Here is a 17,686-nt window from a genome sequence, read left to right as displayed (position 1 = left end):
CTCCCCACGAGGCCCAGCGATGCACTAAACAGTCCGTGCTGGTCTCGGACTGGTTTCAATGAGCTCTATAGGCTGGTTGTAGTTCAGTGCAGTGCGCTTGCCAAGGAGAAGGGAGAGCTTGGTTTTGTAAGAGCCATGAGTACTTTCAACATCTGCTCCCTTCTCTTCTTTCTATCACTTCGTGACTTGCTGTTTTCTTGGACCCCTTTCTGTCCGCCTGATGTCGAAGCTCTTGTGCATGCTGTTTAGTGCTCCTGTGGTGTAGCCTGGCTCTGTGTTGGAGTCTGTGTGCTGTGTCACCATGCTCAGCTCAGTGTGTTAGAGCTGTGCCACCTGTGCATCCCTCAGGACCTCCTGAGCGTCATTTCAATAACACGGGTTTCATTCACATGACATATTCTAGCAAAGTAATCCAAAATGTGCAGAGGGACCAACCTGCCGTTGGCAGGCAGAAGTTGGTCCTTGTGCCTTGGTCCCAGGTGGACACTCGCCAGGGAACCAACACTATATACAGGTAAGTGTCAGACTGAATTGAAGGACATCTGACTGACCAGTTAGTTTCTACCAGAAAATTAGGTGAGTGGCGAACCTACACACATTTCCTGTCAGAAGTCAAGTACTGAATGGAGAGGAAAACCTGTTGGTTGGTTCACTCAGATGTCTGGTGAAAGAAATGGTTGTTTTTGTTTTGTTTTGTTTTGTTTTTGGTTTTTCGAGACAGGGTTTCTCTGTGTAGCCCTGGCTGTCCTGGAACTCACTTTGTAGACCAGGCTGGGCTCAAACTCAGAAATCCACCTGCCTCTGCCTCCCGAGTGCTGGGATCAAAGGCATGTGCCACCACACCCAGCTGAAATGGTTGTTCTTAGTAGAAAGCATAAAGTGTGTGAGCATGCCCTATGCAAGTAGAAGCCAGCCTCAGGTGTCTTCCTCAGGTTCCCTCTGCCTTTTGAGATCAGGCCCTTGACTTAAGCTGGGGGCTTATTAGGCTTAAGACCTAAGGCCTTCCTGTCTGCTTCCCTCAGTGCTGGGACTCCAGGCCTGTACTGCCATGCCTGGCTTTTCACTCCTGTTCATGCTTACACATCCAGGACAGTGTAGACTGAAGGTGGCTTTTTGTGAAGAGCTACTAACATATTTTGATAGTTGAGTTGAATGCTACTAGGTCGGGCCATCTTTACCTTCAGGACTAGGTAGGTTATGGGTAAGTGGTTCTCACCTTTCCTAATGCTGCAGACCCTTTACTATAGTTGCTCATGCTGTGCTGACCCCCAACCATAAAATTATCTATTGCTACATCATGACTGTAATTTGCTAGTTATGAGTTGTAATGTAAATATCTGACATGCAGAATATTTGATACGTGACCCCTGTGAAAGTCATTAGACCCCCAAAGGGGTTGAGAACTGTTGTTCTGGATGGTTGGACGTGAAAGGGGACCTCTGTCTTGTGTAGTCTATCATAGTCCCTACCATCTTAACTGGTGGGAAGAAGGCACTAGCCTTTGTGTTTCCCATCTTCCCTTTAAAAGCAAGCCACTGCTGACCAGTAGTGCCATCTGGTGGACAGAATCCAAAGCCAGCTTTCCATCTTCCAATATGTAAGGGGTCTTACTGAGTGAGGCCTTCTTAGCAATCTGGGGTTGAGACTCAAGGCCTTGTATGCTAGGCAGGCACTCTGCCACTGACTATACCCCAAGTCCTGCTTACCTAACTGCAGACCAGATAGGTAAACCCATTTTTAAAAGTTTAAGAAATGGGGCAGATGTGATGGCTCAGTGGGTAAAGGCAGGACAAATGCATTGCTTCCCAAGACCCTCATGGTAGAGAACCAGTCAGGAACATTGTCCTCAGACTGCACACAAAAGATATAGGCAGTAAGTTTTATAAAGCAATGTGTAAGCACTGTCAGGAACTGTTGGCTTGCCCACCAAGTACATGGGTATTTTGCATGCATGTATGTCTGTGTACCACTTGTGTGCCTGGTGCCCATGGAGTCCAGAAGTGTCCAGTCCCTAGGAACTTGAATTACAAAAGGTAACTATGTGGGTACTGGAAATTGAACCCTGTGTCTTCTGGAAGAGCATCCAGTGCTATTAACCACTGTCTCATCTCTGGCAACTAATCTGGACTTACTGCCTCATTTGAATCTCAAGGCACCTGGGGGATCAGGTAGGGGCGTGCGCCTAGTTTAAATATGAAGTCCAGGGGCAAGAAGATGGTTCCCTGGGTGAGAGTGTTTGCCACCTGTCTTAGTCAGGGTTTCTATTCCTGTACAAACATGATCAAGAAACAAGTTGAGGAGGAAAGGGTTTATTCAGCTTACACCTCCACATTGCTGTTCATCACCAAGGAAGTCAGGACTGGAACTCAAGCAGGTCAGGAAGCAGGAGCTGATGCAGAGGCCATGGAGGGATGTTACTTACTGGCTTGCTTCCCCTGGCAGCACAGCTTGCTTTCTTATAGAACCCAAGACTACCAGCCCAGAGATGGTACCACTCACAATGGGCCTTTCCCCCTTGATCACCAACCAAGAAAATGGCCCACAGCTGGATCTCCTTTCTTTTCTTTTCTTTTCTTTTCTTTTCTTTTCTTTTCTTTTCTTTTCTTTTCTTTTCTTTCTTTTCTTTCTCTCTTTCTCCTCTTTCTTTTTCTTTCTTTTCTTTCTTTCTTTCTTTCTCTCTTCTCTCTCTCTCTCTCTCTCTTTCTCTCCTCTCTCTCTCTCTCTCTCTCTCTCTCTCTCTCTCTCTCTCCTCTCTCTCTCTCTCCTCTCTCTCTCTCTCTCTCTCTCTTCTCTCTCTCTCTCTCTCTCTTCTCTCTCTCTCTTCTCTCTCTCTCTCTTCTCTCTCTCTCTCTCTCTCTCTCTCTCTCTCTCTCTCTCTCTCTCTCTCTCTTTCTTTTTGAGACAGGGTTTCTCTGTAGTCCTGGCTGTCCTGGAACTCATTCTAGACCAGGCTGGGCTTGAACTCAGAAATCCACCTGCCTCTGCCTCCCGAGTGCTCTGGCTGTCCTGGAACTCATTCTAGACCATTCTAGACCAGGCTGGGCTTGAACTCAGAAATCCACCTGCCTCTGCCTCCCGAGTGCTCTGGCTGTCCTGGAACTCATTCTAAACCATTCTAGACCAGGCTGGGCTTGAACTCAGAAATCCACCTGCCTCTGCCTCCCGAGTGCTGGGATTAAAGGTGTGTGCCACCACGCCCTGCTCCCACAGTCTTTACATATTGAAAGTTCAATCCCAGCCAGAAGTGGTGGTGCACACCTTTAATCCCAGCACTCGGGAGGCAGAGGTAGGCGGATTTCTGAGTTTGAGGCCAGCCTGGTCTACAAAGTGAGTTCCAGGACAGCCGGGGCTATGCAGAGAAATCCTGTCTTGAAAAAACAAACAAAAACAAAACAAAACAAAAAAGTTCAATCCCTTTAAAATATCCAATATCTTTTAAAATTAAAATTCTTTGAAAAATTCAAAGTCTCTTAGCTGTGGGCACCACTAAAATACCTTCTTCCTTCAAGAGGGGAAAATATCAGGGCACAGTCATAATCAAAAGCAAAATCAATCTCCAACCGTCCAATGTCTGGGATCCAACTCACGATCTTCTGGGCTCCTCCAAGGGCTTGGGTCACCTCTCCAGCTCTGCCTTTTGTAGCACACACGTTGTCTTCTATGCTCCAGATGCCTGTACTCCACTGCTGCTGCTATTCTTGTTGGTCATCTCATGATACTGGCATCCCCAAAACACTGCAACCAGGCTTCACCAATAGGCTCTCTTCATGGCGCTGAAAGATCCTGACAGAATGTAAAAGGACACAGAAGCCCTGAAATTGGCAAGATAGATGTCAGTGTTAGCAGAACTAGCTTCACTGATTTAGAAAAATAGAGGTGCACAATGCTCTGGCCACTCCTTGAACCTGTGTGTCTGCCAATGTTTTGACCGTTCCTTGACCCATGTGTGTGCCCACTGATGAAGCCCATTGCCAGGTGTTTGTGATATTGGTTGCTTAGAAAGAGTCAGAAATTCTCCCCAGCAACCACAGCCTGGCCGATCCTGAGTTGCTACACCTGCACCAGACTCTTTCCTTGTATCCCTCCCATACCCGTTTCTTGAGAATAGACATTGTTTAGATCTGGAAATCCCCTACTCCCCCCCCCTTCTCCTTTTCCCCCTGAGGGCCTATAAAAACTGGGACCTCTTTACCCTCGAGGTCGACTCCTCTACCCCTGCATGGGATATGAGTCGTACCCAGAGCTCTGGCTTTCCCCGAATAAAGCCTCATGTGGTTTGCAACAAGCTCAGTCTATCATGAGTTCTTGGGTGTCTGCTATTGTCCTGAGGCCTGAGCGAGGGGCTCCTTTCAGAGTCTTTCAGTGCCAAGCCTCAACTTCTTTGCATGACCCATTCAATCCTGAGCCATCAACTGCGGCTGCATCTTCACCAACAGCCTTCCATGGCATCTCATAGTGCCAAGCCTCAGCTGCTCTTCATGACCCCCCCCCCCCCATGACTTCAAATCCAGTACCGCTTGGGTGACTATTACACATTACCAAATCCAGCTGCAGCATGAGGTACAACCTTGGCTATCTCTGGAACACAGCTTCTTTGTGCTCTCAGAAAACACTTCCCAGATTTCACCTCAATGATGCTGGTCTCTTCTTAATCATCACTAATTTCTTAGCTCCAATAGTCCCAGTAATGCAAAGGTTTTGCTTTAGTAGTTCTGGTATCTTGTTAATCACAGTTGATTCTTCAGCCCCAGCTAACCAAAACGACAGAATCTTCACAATTAAAATGGCAACAGCCCCGATAAGAGTCTTTACTCTTCCCTCTGAAATTTCACAAGCCAAGTCTCCATCTTGTGCACTGTTCTCAACCTTATCTCCCAAGCTCCTACAAAGCTCTTAACATCTCAATGGCTCTTCTAGCTCAAAATTCCAAAGTCCTTCCACAGTCCTCCCTCCCTCAAACATGGTCAAGTTGTTACAGGAATACCCCACTCCTGGTACCAATTTGAAGACAAGGTATGCACTACAAAGGGCAGAGCTGGAGAGGTGACCCAAGCCCTTGGAGGAGCCTAGAAGATCGTGAGTGGATCCCAGACATTGGACGGTTGGAGTTTGATTTTTGCATTTGATTGTGACTGTGCCCTGATATCTTGAAGTAAGAAGATATTTTAGTGGAGCCCACAGAGATAATGATTTTTTTTTCCAAGTCAGGGTTTTTTCTGTATAGCCCTGGCTGTCCTGGAACTCACTTTGTACATCAGGCTGGCCTCAGAAATTCCCCTGCCTCTGCCACCCAAGTGCTGGGATTAAAGGCTTGTGCCACCACCACCCGGCAGAATTAAAAAAAAAAAAAAAGATTTATTTTATTTACATAAGTACACTGTAGCTGTCTTCAGACACACCAGAAGGGGGCATCAGATCCCATTAGAGATGGTTGTGAGCCACCATGTGGTTGCTGGGAATTAAACTCAGGATCTCTGGAAGAGCAGTCTTAACTGCTGAGCCATCTCTCCAGCCTGAGATGTTGAATTTTTTTCTTTTTCTTTTTCTTTTTCTTTTTCTTTTCTTTTCTTTTTTTTTTTTTTGAGACAGGGTTTCTCTGTATAGCCCTGGCTGTTCTTGAACTCACTTTGTAGACTAGTCTGGCCTCGAACCCAGATTTCCGCCTGCCTCTGCCTCCCAAGTGCTGGGATTAAAGGCGTGTGCCATCACTGCCCGGCTGAGACATTGAATTTTTAAAAGATATTGGATATTTCAAAGGGATTGAACTTTTAATATATAAAGACTGTGGAACTTTTAAAGTTATTCAGATCTTGGGGATGAATAAGAAAGTAAGGGTTGAGGCTTAATAGTGACGTATTTGTGTGTCAAGTTGACAAGGGGTCAATTGTACTGGTTGGATTTGTGTGTCAACTTGACACAGGCTAGAGTTATCACAGAGAAAGGAGCTTCAGGTGAAGAAATGCCTCCATGAGATCCAGGTGTAAGGCATTTTCTCAGTTGGTGACCAAGGGGTAAGGGCCCATTATGTATGGTGCCATCTCTGGGCTGGTAGTCTTGGGTACTATAAAAAAGCAGGCTGAGCAAGCCAGTAAGCAGCATTCCTCTATAGCCTCTGCATCAGCTCCTGCTTCCTGACCTGCTTGAGTTCCAGCCCTGACTTCCTTTGGTGATGAACAGCAGTGTGGAGGTGTAAGCTGAATAAACCCTTTCCTCCCCAACTTGCTTCTTGGTCATGATGTTTGTGCAGGAATAGAAACCCTGACTAAGACACCACCAGACCTGATGATCCTAGTTTGGTCCCTGATACTCATGGGGATGGGAGAGAAATCAACTCCCACAACTTATACTCTGACTTCCACAGTTAGGGAGGCCTACAGTTCCTGTGTATTTGCCATATGCACATATACCACATATTAAGTGAAGAAAGGACAAGGAGAGTGGTGTTGGACACGTGTCCTAAGATGCTGATTTGACCTTCCCCACAAAGAGCCTACATTTAGGGTATAGCCTCCATTGGTCCCAGCACTGAGTTCTAACTAAGACAAAACAGACATACCCAAAAACCAACCTCTAGCCTTAGCTGTATCCAGGGAAGGCTTGTGAAAGACAGCTGGTTACTTTTTGGGGTGGAGTCAAATCAAGGTCTTGTGCATGCTAGGCTCGTGTCCTATCACAGAGTCCCATTAACTGAGGTCACAGCTGAAGTCAGCTGTGGAAAACCTCCTTAGCCAAGAGTGGAAATTCAGATTTCTACACACTAGTGATTCAACAGCTAACACATTCATCTTGTTTGAGTCAGGTAAGGGCTCGGGATCTGTGTTGGTAGGGTGCATGCTCAGATGGAACCCAATATGCCCTGGGTCTCAGCCTCACTTAATAAGGTAGTATAAGCCTGCAACCTCAGTACTCACTCTAGAGCCACAGAGGCAGGAAAATTACAAGTTCAGGGTCAGCCTAGTCAGCACAGGGAGTCTGAGGCCAGTCTGGACTTTTAAGAATGTATCTTAATAAAGACTGTACTTGGGTGGCTTCAAGGGATACTATCATCTAATTGTGTAATCATCTATGGTCCTAAGTTTTGAAATTAGTCCACATCTGGATCTTACACAGGTTGAGAAACACACGTGGCTTTGTATCCTATCTGCCCTGCTATACCCCCCATGTACAGTGAACTGAATAACTGAAGTTGCTACCATGCATTTCTTTTCCTCCTACATAGCTGACCAGCAGCCAGAAGCATCAATCCCTGTGACCTGTATATACTCAGAAAGTAAAGTATTCAAGCATACTCGCCCCTCAGTCACTTATCTTTACTAGATACGGAGGCCTATATTTCATGAGCTAAGTGTACTGATGTGAAAGGATGCTGCAGTCTCAGAATACATGGCAGCAAAAAATGGATTTAAGATACATGTACAGGCTGGAAAGATGGTTCCGCAGTTAAGAGCACTGACTGCTCTTCCAGAGGTCCTGAGTTCACTTCCCAGCAACCACATGGTGGCTTACAACCATCTCTAATGGGATCTGATGTCCTCTTTTGGTGTCTGAAGACAGCTACAATATACTCATATAAATAAATCTTAAAAAAAAAAAATTGGGCAGTGGTGGCGCCTTTAATCCCAGCACTTGTGAGGCAGAAGCAGGTGGATTTCTGAGCTTGAGGCCAGCCTGGTCTATAGAGTGAGTTCCAGGACAGCCTGGGCTATACAGAGAAACCCTGTCTGGGGACGGGGGGGGGGGGGTGGGGGGGTGGGGTGGGGTGGGGTAGACTTATGTCCATCCACTCGTTTTGAAAGAGCCCATATGGAGGTCTAAGGATGGTGACTTCCACATGTACTACTGGTGTGCTTCTATGAATGCCTCCTGACCTTGATGCTTCTCAAACTATTCTACATAGTTCATTTATCTCTGGCAGGCTTTTGTGTGGTGAGGGTATTGCACGCGTGCATGCTTTCAAATGTTTGCCGAGACAAGAAGAGGACACTGGATATATTCATATTCCTTTGAGGCAGGGCTGATACCTGAACATGGGACGTGTTTTGTGTTGCGGTGTGTCACATTCTCAGCCCACTTTGTGTGTGTGCGGTAAAGCAAAAACACAATGGGAAAGGCTTTGTAAATAACAAGTCTTAGCTTTTTAAAATTGGGGGCTTCAACAAAAGATGCTGAAAAGATGTTGCCTTTTACTTTGGTCCAATCGTTATGTGCTCTGACATCTTAATTTTCTGAACTTAAAGTCTGTTTATTAGAAACACCTATATAACTATATACATAACTAAAATGTAACTCAGAAATATGATTCAACAGTGGAACTTGTTTTCTGGAAAAAAAATAGTCCTATTGTATCAAATTTATTTTACTTTATTATGGCTAATATTCTGAAAAGAATGTTTAAGCTATTTTAAATTCTTGTGCTTTTCCCCCAAAAGGATATTAAAAAAATATGATCTTATATTAACTTTATAGTCCTTGTTCATAAATTTTGCCTTTAAAAAAATGTGTGTGTGTGTGTATGTACCTAAGTGCAGATATGTATGCATAGAGTCCAAAAGAGAGTGGAAGAGCCCTTGGAGTTAAGAGTTACAGATGGCCAGGAGCCTCATAAGTGGCTGAAACTCAAGCCAGTTCACTTCCTACTCTGCAGATCTGGGTGTAAAACTCTCAGCTCCTTTGGCGCCATGACTGCCCCCATGCTATCATACTTCCCACCATGATGATGATGGACTGAAACCAATTAAGTTTCCTTTCTAAGAGTTGACATAGTCATGATGTCTCTTCACAGCAAAGGAAAACCTAAGACACATGGGAAACGGACACGGTAAGACGTTTTCATAGGAGGAACAAGAGAGCAATCAAAGGGCTAGCGCTGGGACATGGTAAGTAAGTGCTGCTCCAGGGGCTGGGGAGATAGTTCTGTTGCTCCCGTTGCTGGGCAATTGCTACATAAATCCCACACATAAAAAGCCAAATGGTGGTGCATGTCTGTAATCTCAGTGCTGGGGAGATGGAAATAGGAAGATCCTTGAAGCTTACTGGTCAGTCAGTTAAAAAGCAATACCCAAGAACAGGTCTCAAAAAAAGGAAAAAAGAAAAGAAGTTGATGACTCTTGAGAACCAACTCCAGCGTGTGCGCTGACCTCCACCCACATGCACATAACACCCCCCCACCCCCACACACACACAAATCTTGCTCCAGTAGCCAGAAGAGAACCCCAAGCGCTGACTCTCCAGCCTTCCCAAGTCTACAAATGTGTTTGGTGATGTAAATGCTGTGTTCTCTCTGCCACGTTGAGAAGCTTTCGGTCACTAGCATGGACTACGCCCATTTCTTCAACTATGGCTAGAAGAAGCACTTTGCTCAGAAAGCCATTTTAGCCTGGCTTAATGTATCGCTTGCCTTCTGCCGTATTCAAATCCTTTTTTTCTTTTTTGGTTATTTCGAGACAGGGTTTCTCTGTGTAGCCCTGGCTGTCCTGAACTCACTGTGTAGGCCAGGAATGCACCTGCCTCTGCCTCCCAAGTGCTGGGATTAAAGGTGTGCATATCACCATTGCCAGGCTTCAAATCCATTTTTGTAGGACAGTTAAAAGGAGCCTCGGGTATAGCCAGAAGCAAGAGCTTTCTGGGAGAAAATACCACAAGGATTGTACTTCTCCAGGACCTTCGATCCGAAAGTAGAAATACCCAGAACTAATACAATGGCTTTAAACTTATTTCCTATCAAAATTTAATCAGACCAGGTCTGGTGGTGCATGCCTTTATTGCTAGCACTAAGGAGGCAGGAGCATCTCGGAGTCTGAGACCAGCCTGATGAAGTGCACAACAAGCTTCAGGAGAGCCAGGACACATGGCAAAGGCAGCTGAGGCACATCTGAAAGTGCACTAAGGGCACAGGCCACTTGGAACATGGTCTACAACATAACTTTCTCCTGGCAAGTGCTTAGCCTCCACCACCTCACTGGGTCTGTGTCAGGCAGTTATTAAAGTGAAGTGAGGTGCTCAGACTCCTGGCTGAAGCTTGCCTGGGATAGAAAGTGTGGCACAGCAGGCTGAGTGAAGCTAAGTGATACATCAAGTACAAAGTGGCTAACTTGGGTTACTCCTTCTCAACACCAGCAGGTGTCCACACAGAACCACAGACTTCAGTGGCAAAGGCTATCCAGGAGGGACAGTGATCAGCTACTGAAACTGAACAAACTTGGCAGAGCCAATGAGAGGCAGGGCTCCCAGTCACAGCCTGTGGCTGCAAGCTCCACTTTATCCCAGCAGTGTCAAACCAGAGAGGGAGAACTGTAACATCCAGCTTCTTGATAAAGTCTTTTAATGGAAAATGTAAAACCCCTTTCAACTGTAATGTACAAAGCCATATGTAACACTTGCACTTTAACAAAAGCAAGCCAATGTTTTAAAAAAATACATCCTTAAATGTATATATGTATATATTTACATAGCATATTAAGTTTAATATTTAGCTTTAAAACTTCACATAAATTTTACCAAAATGAGACAATTTTAAATAAATTACACCTTTTGAAAACGTTTAATTGTACAGTCAATAGCTTCAACAAAATATTGAAGTGTCTGAGTTTAGTATCTACTTTATGTACTTTGTATTTTACACATTTTACAATTATTTGGCAGTAATTTTCTGATTATGACGTGACTGCTGTGCAATCCAGCAATTTCCCAAACGCAGGCAACAGCTGGTGTGTCCTAGTCTCACAGTAACTGTCTCAATGTAGTGAAAAATATCAGTTATTTTATTAAACTGTACAACAGCACATTTACACTTGATCAACAATATAGCATAGATTTTTTTTTTTACCAAAAATAAATACATCATTTTAAATCTGGCATCTTCACAAACATCATATACACTATGATACAGGAACAGCTATATAGTACTGCTTTTAAATTTAGCTTGGTTTATAGCTAGCATTGAATCACAGGGGCTGTGGCATAATGCTATACTGGTATGGTGTCAGTAGCAAGTAATTACTACAAAGAGAATTTCTTGGCACTGATGGTTTAATGGAGCTTAAGTCAGACCTAGCGTCACTCAAGGGGCATCCCAGTTCCAACCGCAATTAGGTGTCTTCCATATCCTCTACTTCATCTTCATGCATCTTCAGAGCTCTCACCATTTCCTTGACTGCATGATACAAGATATTCTTAACCTAAAAGAGACATATTTACTGTCACTGAGCTGCTGCTAGATTAAAAACAACATCTTCTCTCTTTCTCTCTCTCTCTCTCTCTCTCTCTCTCTCACACACACACACACACACACACACACACACACACACGACTTCACTGTAGCCCAAGTGAGCCTCAAATTCAACAGCACTCATCTGGCAGCAGCCTCCTGAGTGCGGGGACTACAGAGCATGCACTATATGCCTGTTTAAAAAGCAAAATGATAGCTTTAATTTTAAGGGAATTGAGGAGCAAACGTAAGACAGGAAACATAAAAGCTCAAAGCAGAGCTGGAGAGATGGCTCAGTGGTTAAGAGCACAGACTGCTCATCCAGGTCTTGAGTTCAATTCCCAGCAGCCACATGGTGGCTCACAACCATCTGTAATGGGATGGAATCCGATGCCCTCTTCTGGTGTGTCTGACAGCTATAATGTACACATATAAATTAAGAAAAAAAAAAAAAAAAAGCTTAAAGCACCAAAATGCAGGATATTAGCACCCATCAGTGAATTCAGTGAGCCGAGCTGTCTTGACTATGGTTGTCCTAGTGTGCTAAGATAGAAACAGCTGCCTAAGCTGGAGTTCATATATCCTATTCTCTGAGTATAAAAATCAAACAATTTAATCCCAGCACTTGAGAGGCAGAGGCAGATGGATTTCTGAGCTCAAGGCCAGCCAGGGCTATACAGAAGAACTCTGTCTCGAGGCGGGCAACAACAACAACAACAACAACAACAAAAATCAAACCAACAACCTCTTCCCCTAACCAATAACAAATCCAAAAAAAAAAAAAAAAAAAAAAAAACCCCAAAACAACCTTAGATCTCCTCTGAACACTCCTTACCTGGAGTTTATCATCGTAATTGATTTCTTCCTTCAAAAGCCTCAGCTCCTGTGTTAAGTGAAACGACTGTACAAGATGTTCTGGAGAGACAAAGTCTTCGGTCACCTGAACACAGCTGTGAAAATTTTGTACCTATTCAAAAAGGAAGAAAGGTAAAATGCAACTTTTAGAACAGATGGTCACAGTGGAAGCAGAGAAAAGCCAAGCTGTGTGAACTGAATAAATAGAAAGAATAACTCTGCAGAGAATTTTCTCAGAACAACAAATGGACCTTAAGACCACACTTTAATGAGAAAGTTATGTCACCAAAAAGCTTCATGTGAAGTGACTTTGTAAATGAAGTATTTTTAAATGATAAAAACAAATGACTTTTCCAGGAATCCTTTGGAGAGGCTAATAAGATCCTAATTTTTCAGTATGTGTAGGTGGATTATTAAGCATGTGTTATTTGAAAACACTAATGGGAGGCTGCAAGGAGCACTCGTTCTGTGCTGTTGCTATTCCCTTGTTGGTCATGGCAGTATTAACTCTCCGATCAAGAGCAGAAAGGAAATGCAACTTAGTTCATTTGCTCGGCACCGGGGACAGAACGTTAGTTCCACTTAATCTACTGGCCATACAGGAGTTTCAGAATGGTTCTAGAAGTTTTATTTGTGCCTTTGTTTCAAATTAGCCAATTAAAGAGATTCTCTGATCTCAGGTGACTTTAGTCTAAGTTTTTCAAATTCATGTTGTTGACTAAAAGGTTTTCTTCAGGAGCCAGTCAGCATATGCCATTTGTTTAGCAGTTACACCTTCTGTACATCCTTGTTCCTAATAACTGCTTTCTCTTAATGCTTTGTATAGCAGAGGAAGGCCCAAGGGGATCTAATGTGAGATTTTAAAATTGTCTTTAGGTTGTCTTCAAATGATGTTTTAAAACGCCATAAAAATTCCTGGGAAAGAAGGAACAACTGAAAAACTAAGCACTTCCATTTAGTCTAGTTTTGAAGTTTGCAAAACAAATGTAATTGGGAAGAGTGAGATGAGGCAGAGAGGAAGTGGGAAATGGAGACTGTGGCAGAGTCTAACTGATGACAGGGGGATGGGACTCCAGAGGGGCTACAATTCCTCCTCTGGACATATGACCACCTGAGCAGCTGCTGAAGTCTGCAGAGTTGTTTAACTCAAGCACTGGCCTCTAGTGACAAGCTGGTAGCATCATAAAGTAAGCGCTCTGTTTCTGGGCTCACTGGGATGCTGGTTCCTCTGGAGAGTAACAGTGGGAGCCTCACATGTCTCCCTGGGTCTTCCTTATGTCTGTAGAACAGATGCTCTATTCACAACAGTAGACTATGGATGAGATGCTCAGCTCCTGTCCCAAGACAAATCAGCCAATAAATGGCAAGTCAACAGGAGGCCAACTCCTGTGATGTCTTGTCTAACAGATGCTTTACACTGCTACATTAACTCTCATACCAGCTACACAGTCTCCAATGCCTGTGTCTCCTATGTCTTATCTGGGCATGCTGTGGGGAGAGTGAGTCCTTCAGGAGTCTTAGCAGTTACCTTTGGTATGTTTAGCTCTAGCATGACCTAAAATCAGTTGTAGCTCTCACTCCCATCTTTTGTTCAATGTCTTGTTCTTTTCACTCTCTTCATCCTCTGTCCTCGTGCTTTGCTCTCTGAGTTGTCTGTAAGCCCCAGGTCTGGAGTGTGCGTGCGTCACTCCAGGCTGACAGAGGGGCTGGGCATCTGCACATTACTATGTGAGCTCTGGTAAGCATCTTCCCTTTCCCCAAGCGCTGGGTCCTGGTCACTGAGAGCTGCAGCAGTCCTTCTCGCCACTCTGTAGAGTCTCTGAAAAGGCTCTATTTCTTGCTGGGCGTGGTCAGGAAGGAACTGTCCCATTTTTTTTTTTTTTTTTTCTTTCCAGTGGTTAGCTGTGTGCTGACAGAGATTTCCTTAAAGAGACTTTCTTTTAAAAGTGCCTCCTGGCTCTTCTGAACTTTGTGTCACTGCCCAGAGCTCGGAGAGGCTGTGTCAGCACTGACAATTTATGGCTGCTTTAAACTGTTTTCCTGCTCACAGGACTGTATGTTTCTGACAACCGCTATCTGGTGGATCTCTCGGGAAGCTTGAGTCCAGCTCTAAAGCAGCACAGCACTGAGTTCCCATTCCATTCACGCCCTCTCTTTAGCCATCCAAGCCACTAGTCATCCTGGCTGGGATTCTAAGGAGGGAGGGAGGAAAACAAAGCCTTTCACGTTTATAGTCAGAGTGTCATCTTTTCAAAAGGGATTCTTCATTATCTTGGTACAGTATCTGGTTGTCTGGGAAGATATTATGTGAGAAGGTTTTGCCATGCATTTCTTCTGGACAATTTCTTCTGCAGACAATTTGCAACTCTTAAAAATATCAAGTCACAGTGCTGAACCAGTCTAGAAACTAAGGGCAAACTTATTAATTCATGTTCTTTTCCTTTCTGTTTCTCTCCCTGTTGTGGACTGGGAGGTGGGGGTGGGCGTGGTGGGGAAGGGAGAGACTGTTTCTCCCCAGTCACTGCTCAGAGGCTAGAAACGCCATCCTGCTGCTGTCCTAGCAGTGTTAGTCCGAGAGAAGCAGTGTCACATGGTTCAGTGTGAACATCTATCAGAGTGTAGTTCCCAGGTGGTAACATCAGGATTGACTATCAGAACTGTGAAAGCGCAGGTTCCTCCCAACCAGACTTCCAAAGATCAGCAAAACTAGGAGTGGGGTTGGCACCTGAGTGTGACTAAGCCTCCCAGAAAGGAAATCGACATCAGACTGCTGCGAATCTCAAGCCAGCCCCATCATAACAAAACACCATCATCTCAAACTGCTGTCCTTTCCTTCAAACCCCAACCACAGGCTAAATAATACATCTCAAAGGAGCAAGGGCTATCGAGGAAGCAGAGAAAATGAAACACACCCGTGGGGAAAGGGCCAACCATTTTAGAGGACAGAGGGAGCTTCTTAAAAGCTAGTTGTACATTTATCGTTTAACTAGGCACATCCCACTAGCCAATATTTACCAAGTGAAAGACCATGTTGGTATAGAAGCCTACCTGTAAATATTTATATGTATTTATTGTCTAAAATAAAAACAACCCAAATGTATTGCAGTTGGAAAGCCCGAGCTCTCTCCTCCTCAAATTCCCGTGCTGCCACAGCTCACTAGCAACAAAACAGACCACGGTTCTAAACACTATTGATGATGCTAAAGTTCATTGTAAAGAAAAGCCAGAGTTACCGAGTATTTATTGTGGGTAAGAAAGGTGGCTCAGTGGTTAAGAACAGGTACTACTGTGAGTTAAGTTGCCAGCTTACATATGGTTAACACCCATGCACATAAACACATGAGTACATAATTTACAAAGCTGTGCCATAACAAAGAATGGCCGCCGCAATGGTCATATTTGGAAGCTCAGCAACTGAAATGAGGTGCGGTGGCACACACCATAACCCCAGCACTCGGGAGCAAGAGGCAACAAAACTACTGCGTTCAAAGAGAGCCAGGTCTACAAGCAAGACTCTTTCAAACAACCCGGTACTTGGAAGGCTGACAGGAGGCCAGCTTGGCTCACATGACTCAAAACATCACAATAACCCTGATACTTAAGAAGCTAGACATGCAGACAAGAACCTCCAAGTACATCTCTCCCTATTATCAAAGCATCTGATACATTTCTTCTACCATACATACACAGTGTTCTTCAAGTCATTTACATTCATGGACATGTTAGCCACTTTCTGATGAGGCAGCACAAATAAGTGACATATAGGGGGGGCTCTGGATCCCAACTCAACATGAATGACATTGATTAACATCCCTGAATGATCACGAATCCATGAGAAACAACCAACCAATACTTTCTAGGACAGTTCAAGCCATATTACTGTGTTGATATTTTAGTCTCACAAATGATATTTACGATCTAAGAATGATGAATCTGACTATCTTTTTAAAAAGCACCCACTATTAAGACTAAGGAGTATTTGTCACTACTATACATGCAACACAGTGACAAGAGTAATAAAGAAACTTCCCTTAATAAAGGCAACTGATCAGAGCCCCCTCTCACTATCCATGGTTCCTTCTGAGAGGCAGGTACCTCAGGTTTTCTTTCCACACTTCATTACCCACCGCCACCTAGGGTTCTAGGCCATTCTTCCCAGCACTGCATGTCTCCCTACCGATGCAAAAACTGCATCTATTTTCTTACTTCTTTGCTTGTTCCGAAAGCCAAGCTATGTAGCCCAGGTGGGCCTTGAATTTGTGATCCTCCAGTTTCAGCCTCCCTAGCCAGGGGGTACGGTACAGGTGGCTATCACTGCCATGCTAGGTATTAATGTACATTTTTAAGTTCTGTGGGCAGATAGCTATATAAATTGTACACTATCTTTCATCAAATGTTAGAATTAATTATACTAGCATGCCACTGAGAAGCAAAATGTTCACAAATTCAAAGCCCAACCGCTCTCCATGCTCTCTACAGAGCTGGTGAGCATGTGCAGTGGCCAGCTTCTTCCTAGCCCAGTGGGGAGAATGTGTAAACTGGCAATCTAGCTTAAGTCAACAGCTTAAGCTCTCAAAGTGTTTAACTGCTTTAGGTTTCAAATACTATAAATACTACCATTCTAATGGAAATGCAATGGTGATGTGCATTTTCCTAAGTAACATTTTCTTTGATTTTTTCAATCTATATACAGAGTAATTTTCCCCTCAAATCAGTTCTTTTCAGTACAGAGAAGTTACAATCACATAAATATGTACCTGGTGAAGTGTTCCTGCTGGCAAAACAATGGCATCACCAAGGAACTGAATCAGAGTGCAGGCTCTCACCCCATATTCCTCAAGCAGTCTCTGGCGGAGCTTTCTATTCACATACCAGCTTTGGTCCCGGATTGGATCATGCTCTGGCAGAACTTCAAGGCCTTGTTCTTTTGAAATCTGGGATAGGTTAAAATAAAATTGTGCATACCAACTTAAGGAACTGGAAAAAAATCTTCATTACTTGTATTGGGTTTTTGCTCTCATACTCTTATAAAACAATGGCTAAGGACTGAGAGACAGCCCAGTGGTCAATCATCCTGGCTATGCTTGCAGAGGATCTGGGTGTGACTGTCAGCAGCAACAGCAGCTCACAACATCTGTAATGCATCCTTGGGCACTGTCTACACAGGGACACAGACAAGAAAGCTAGCAAAACATCTATACACAGAAAAATGAAAATAAACCTCAGAGCAAACAAAAAAGTTAATGACTGTTCTGAATCCTAAGAAAGTAAGGAAGGCTGGGCTGTGTAGTGGTTTTATCCCAGCACTCTAGAGGCAGAGGCAGCTGGATGTCTCTGAGTTAAAGGCCTACTTGTTCTACAAAGTGGGCTCCAGGACAGTCAGACCTACAGAATGGAAATCTGTTTAACAGCACTTTGCAGTTATTTAGGGGACCACAGGACACTGACACATGACTTCCCTCCTGGGATGCTCTCATCCAGTTGGCACCTCACATTTGTTTCCTCATCACACAGATGAGAGAAAACCATTTGCCTCCTTTTTCTCTCCAAAGGCAAGCCTCATGCACATGGATTTCAAAAGCCCTTACACATACATACAAAAATAAGTGAGTCTTGTAGATACAG

At 44.1% G+C, this 17,686-nt stretch overlaps 1 protein-coding gene across 29 annotated transcripts in view; it reads right to left on the bottom strand.

Annotated features, from left to right (window-relative positions):
• Positions 1-10,298: 10,298 nt before the first annotated feature.
• Jmjd1c (jumonji domain containing 1C) overlaps positions 10,299-17,686 on the bottom strand; it is a 159,976-nt gene continuing 152,588 nt past the window's right edge. For 22 of the 29 annotated variants that reach the window (XM_030244815.1, XM_006513042.4, XM_030244806.1 and 19 more), the window contains 3 exons: positions 16,819-16,995; positions 12,042-12,173; positions 10,305-11,177 (listed from right to left, as the gene is read on the bottom strand). In XM_030244815.1, coding sequence (XP_030100675.1) covers positions 11,088-11,177; positions 12,042-12,173; positions 16,819-16,995 — 399 coding nt within the window. In that variant the 3' untranslated portion in view covers positions 10,305-11,087. Of the gene's footprint in view, positions 11,178-12,041; positions 12,174-12,528; positions 14,254-16,818; positions 16,996-17,686 lie in introns of those variants that run through there. The other 7 variants (NM_207221.3, NM_001242396.1, XR_001779409.2 and 4 more) reach the window with 6 other exon arrangements.

The sequence above is a fragment of the Mus musculus genome, chromosome 10 (genome assembly GCF_000001635.26).
Source record: "Mus musculus strain C57BL/6J chromosome 10, GRCm38.p6 C57BL/6J".
Taxonomy (NCBI): domain Eukaryota; kingdom Metazoa; phylum Chordata; class Mammalia; order Rodentia; family Muridae; genus Mus; species Mus musculus.
Note: the sequence above shows the minus strand (reverse complement) of the source record. Positions and strands in the feature narration are given on the sequence as shown.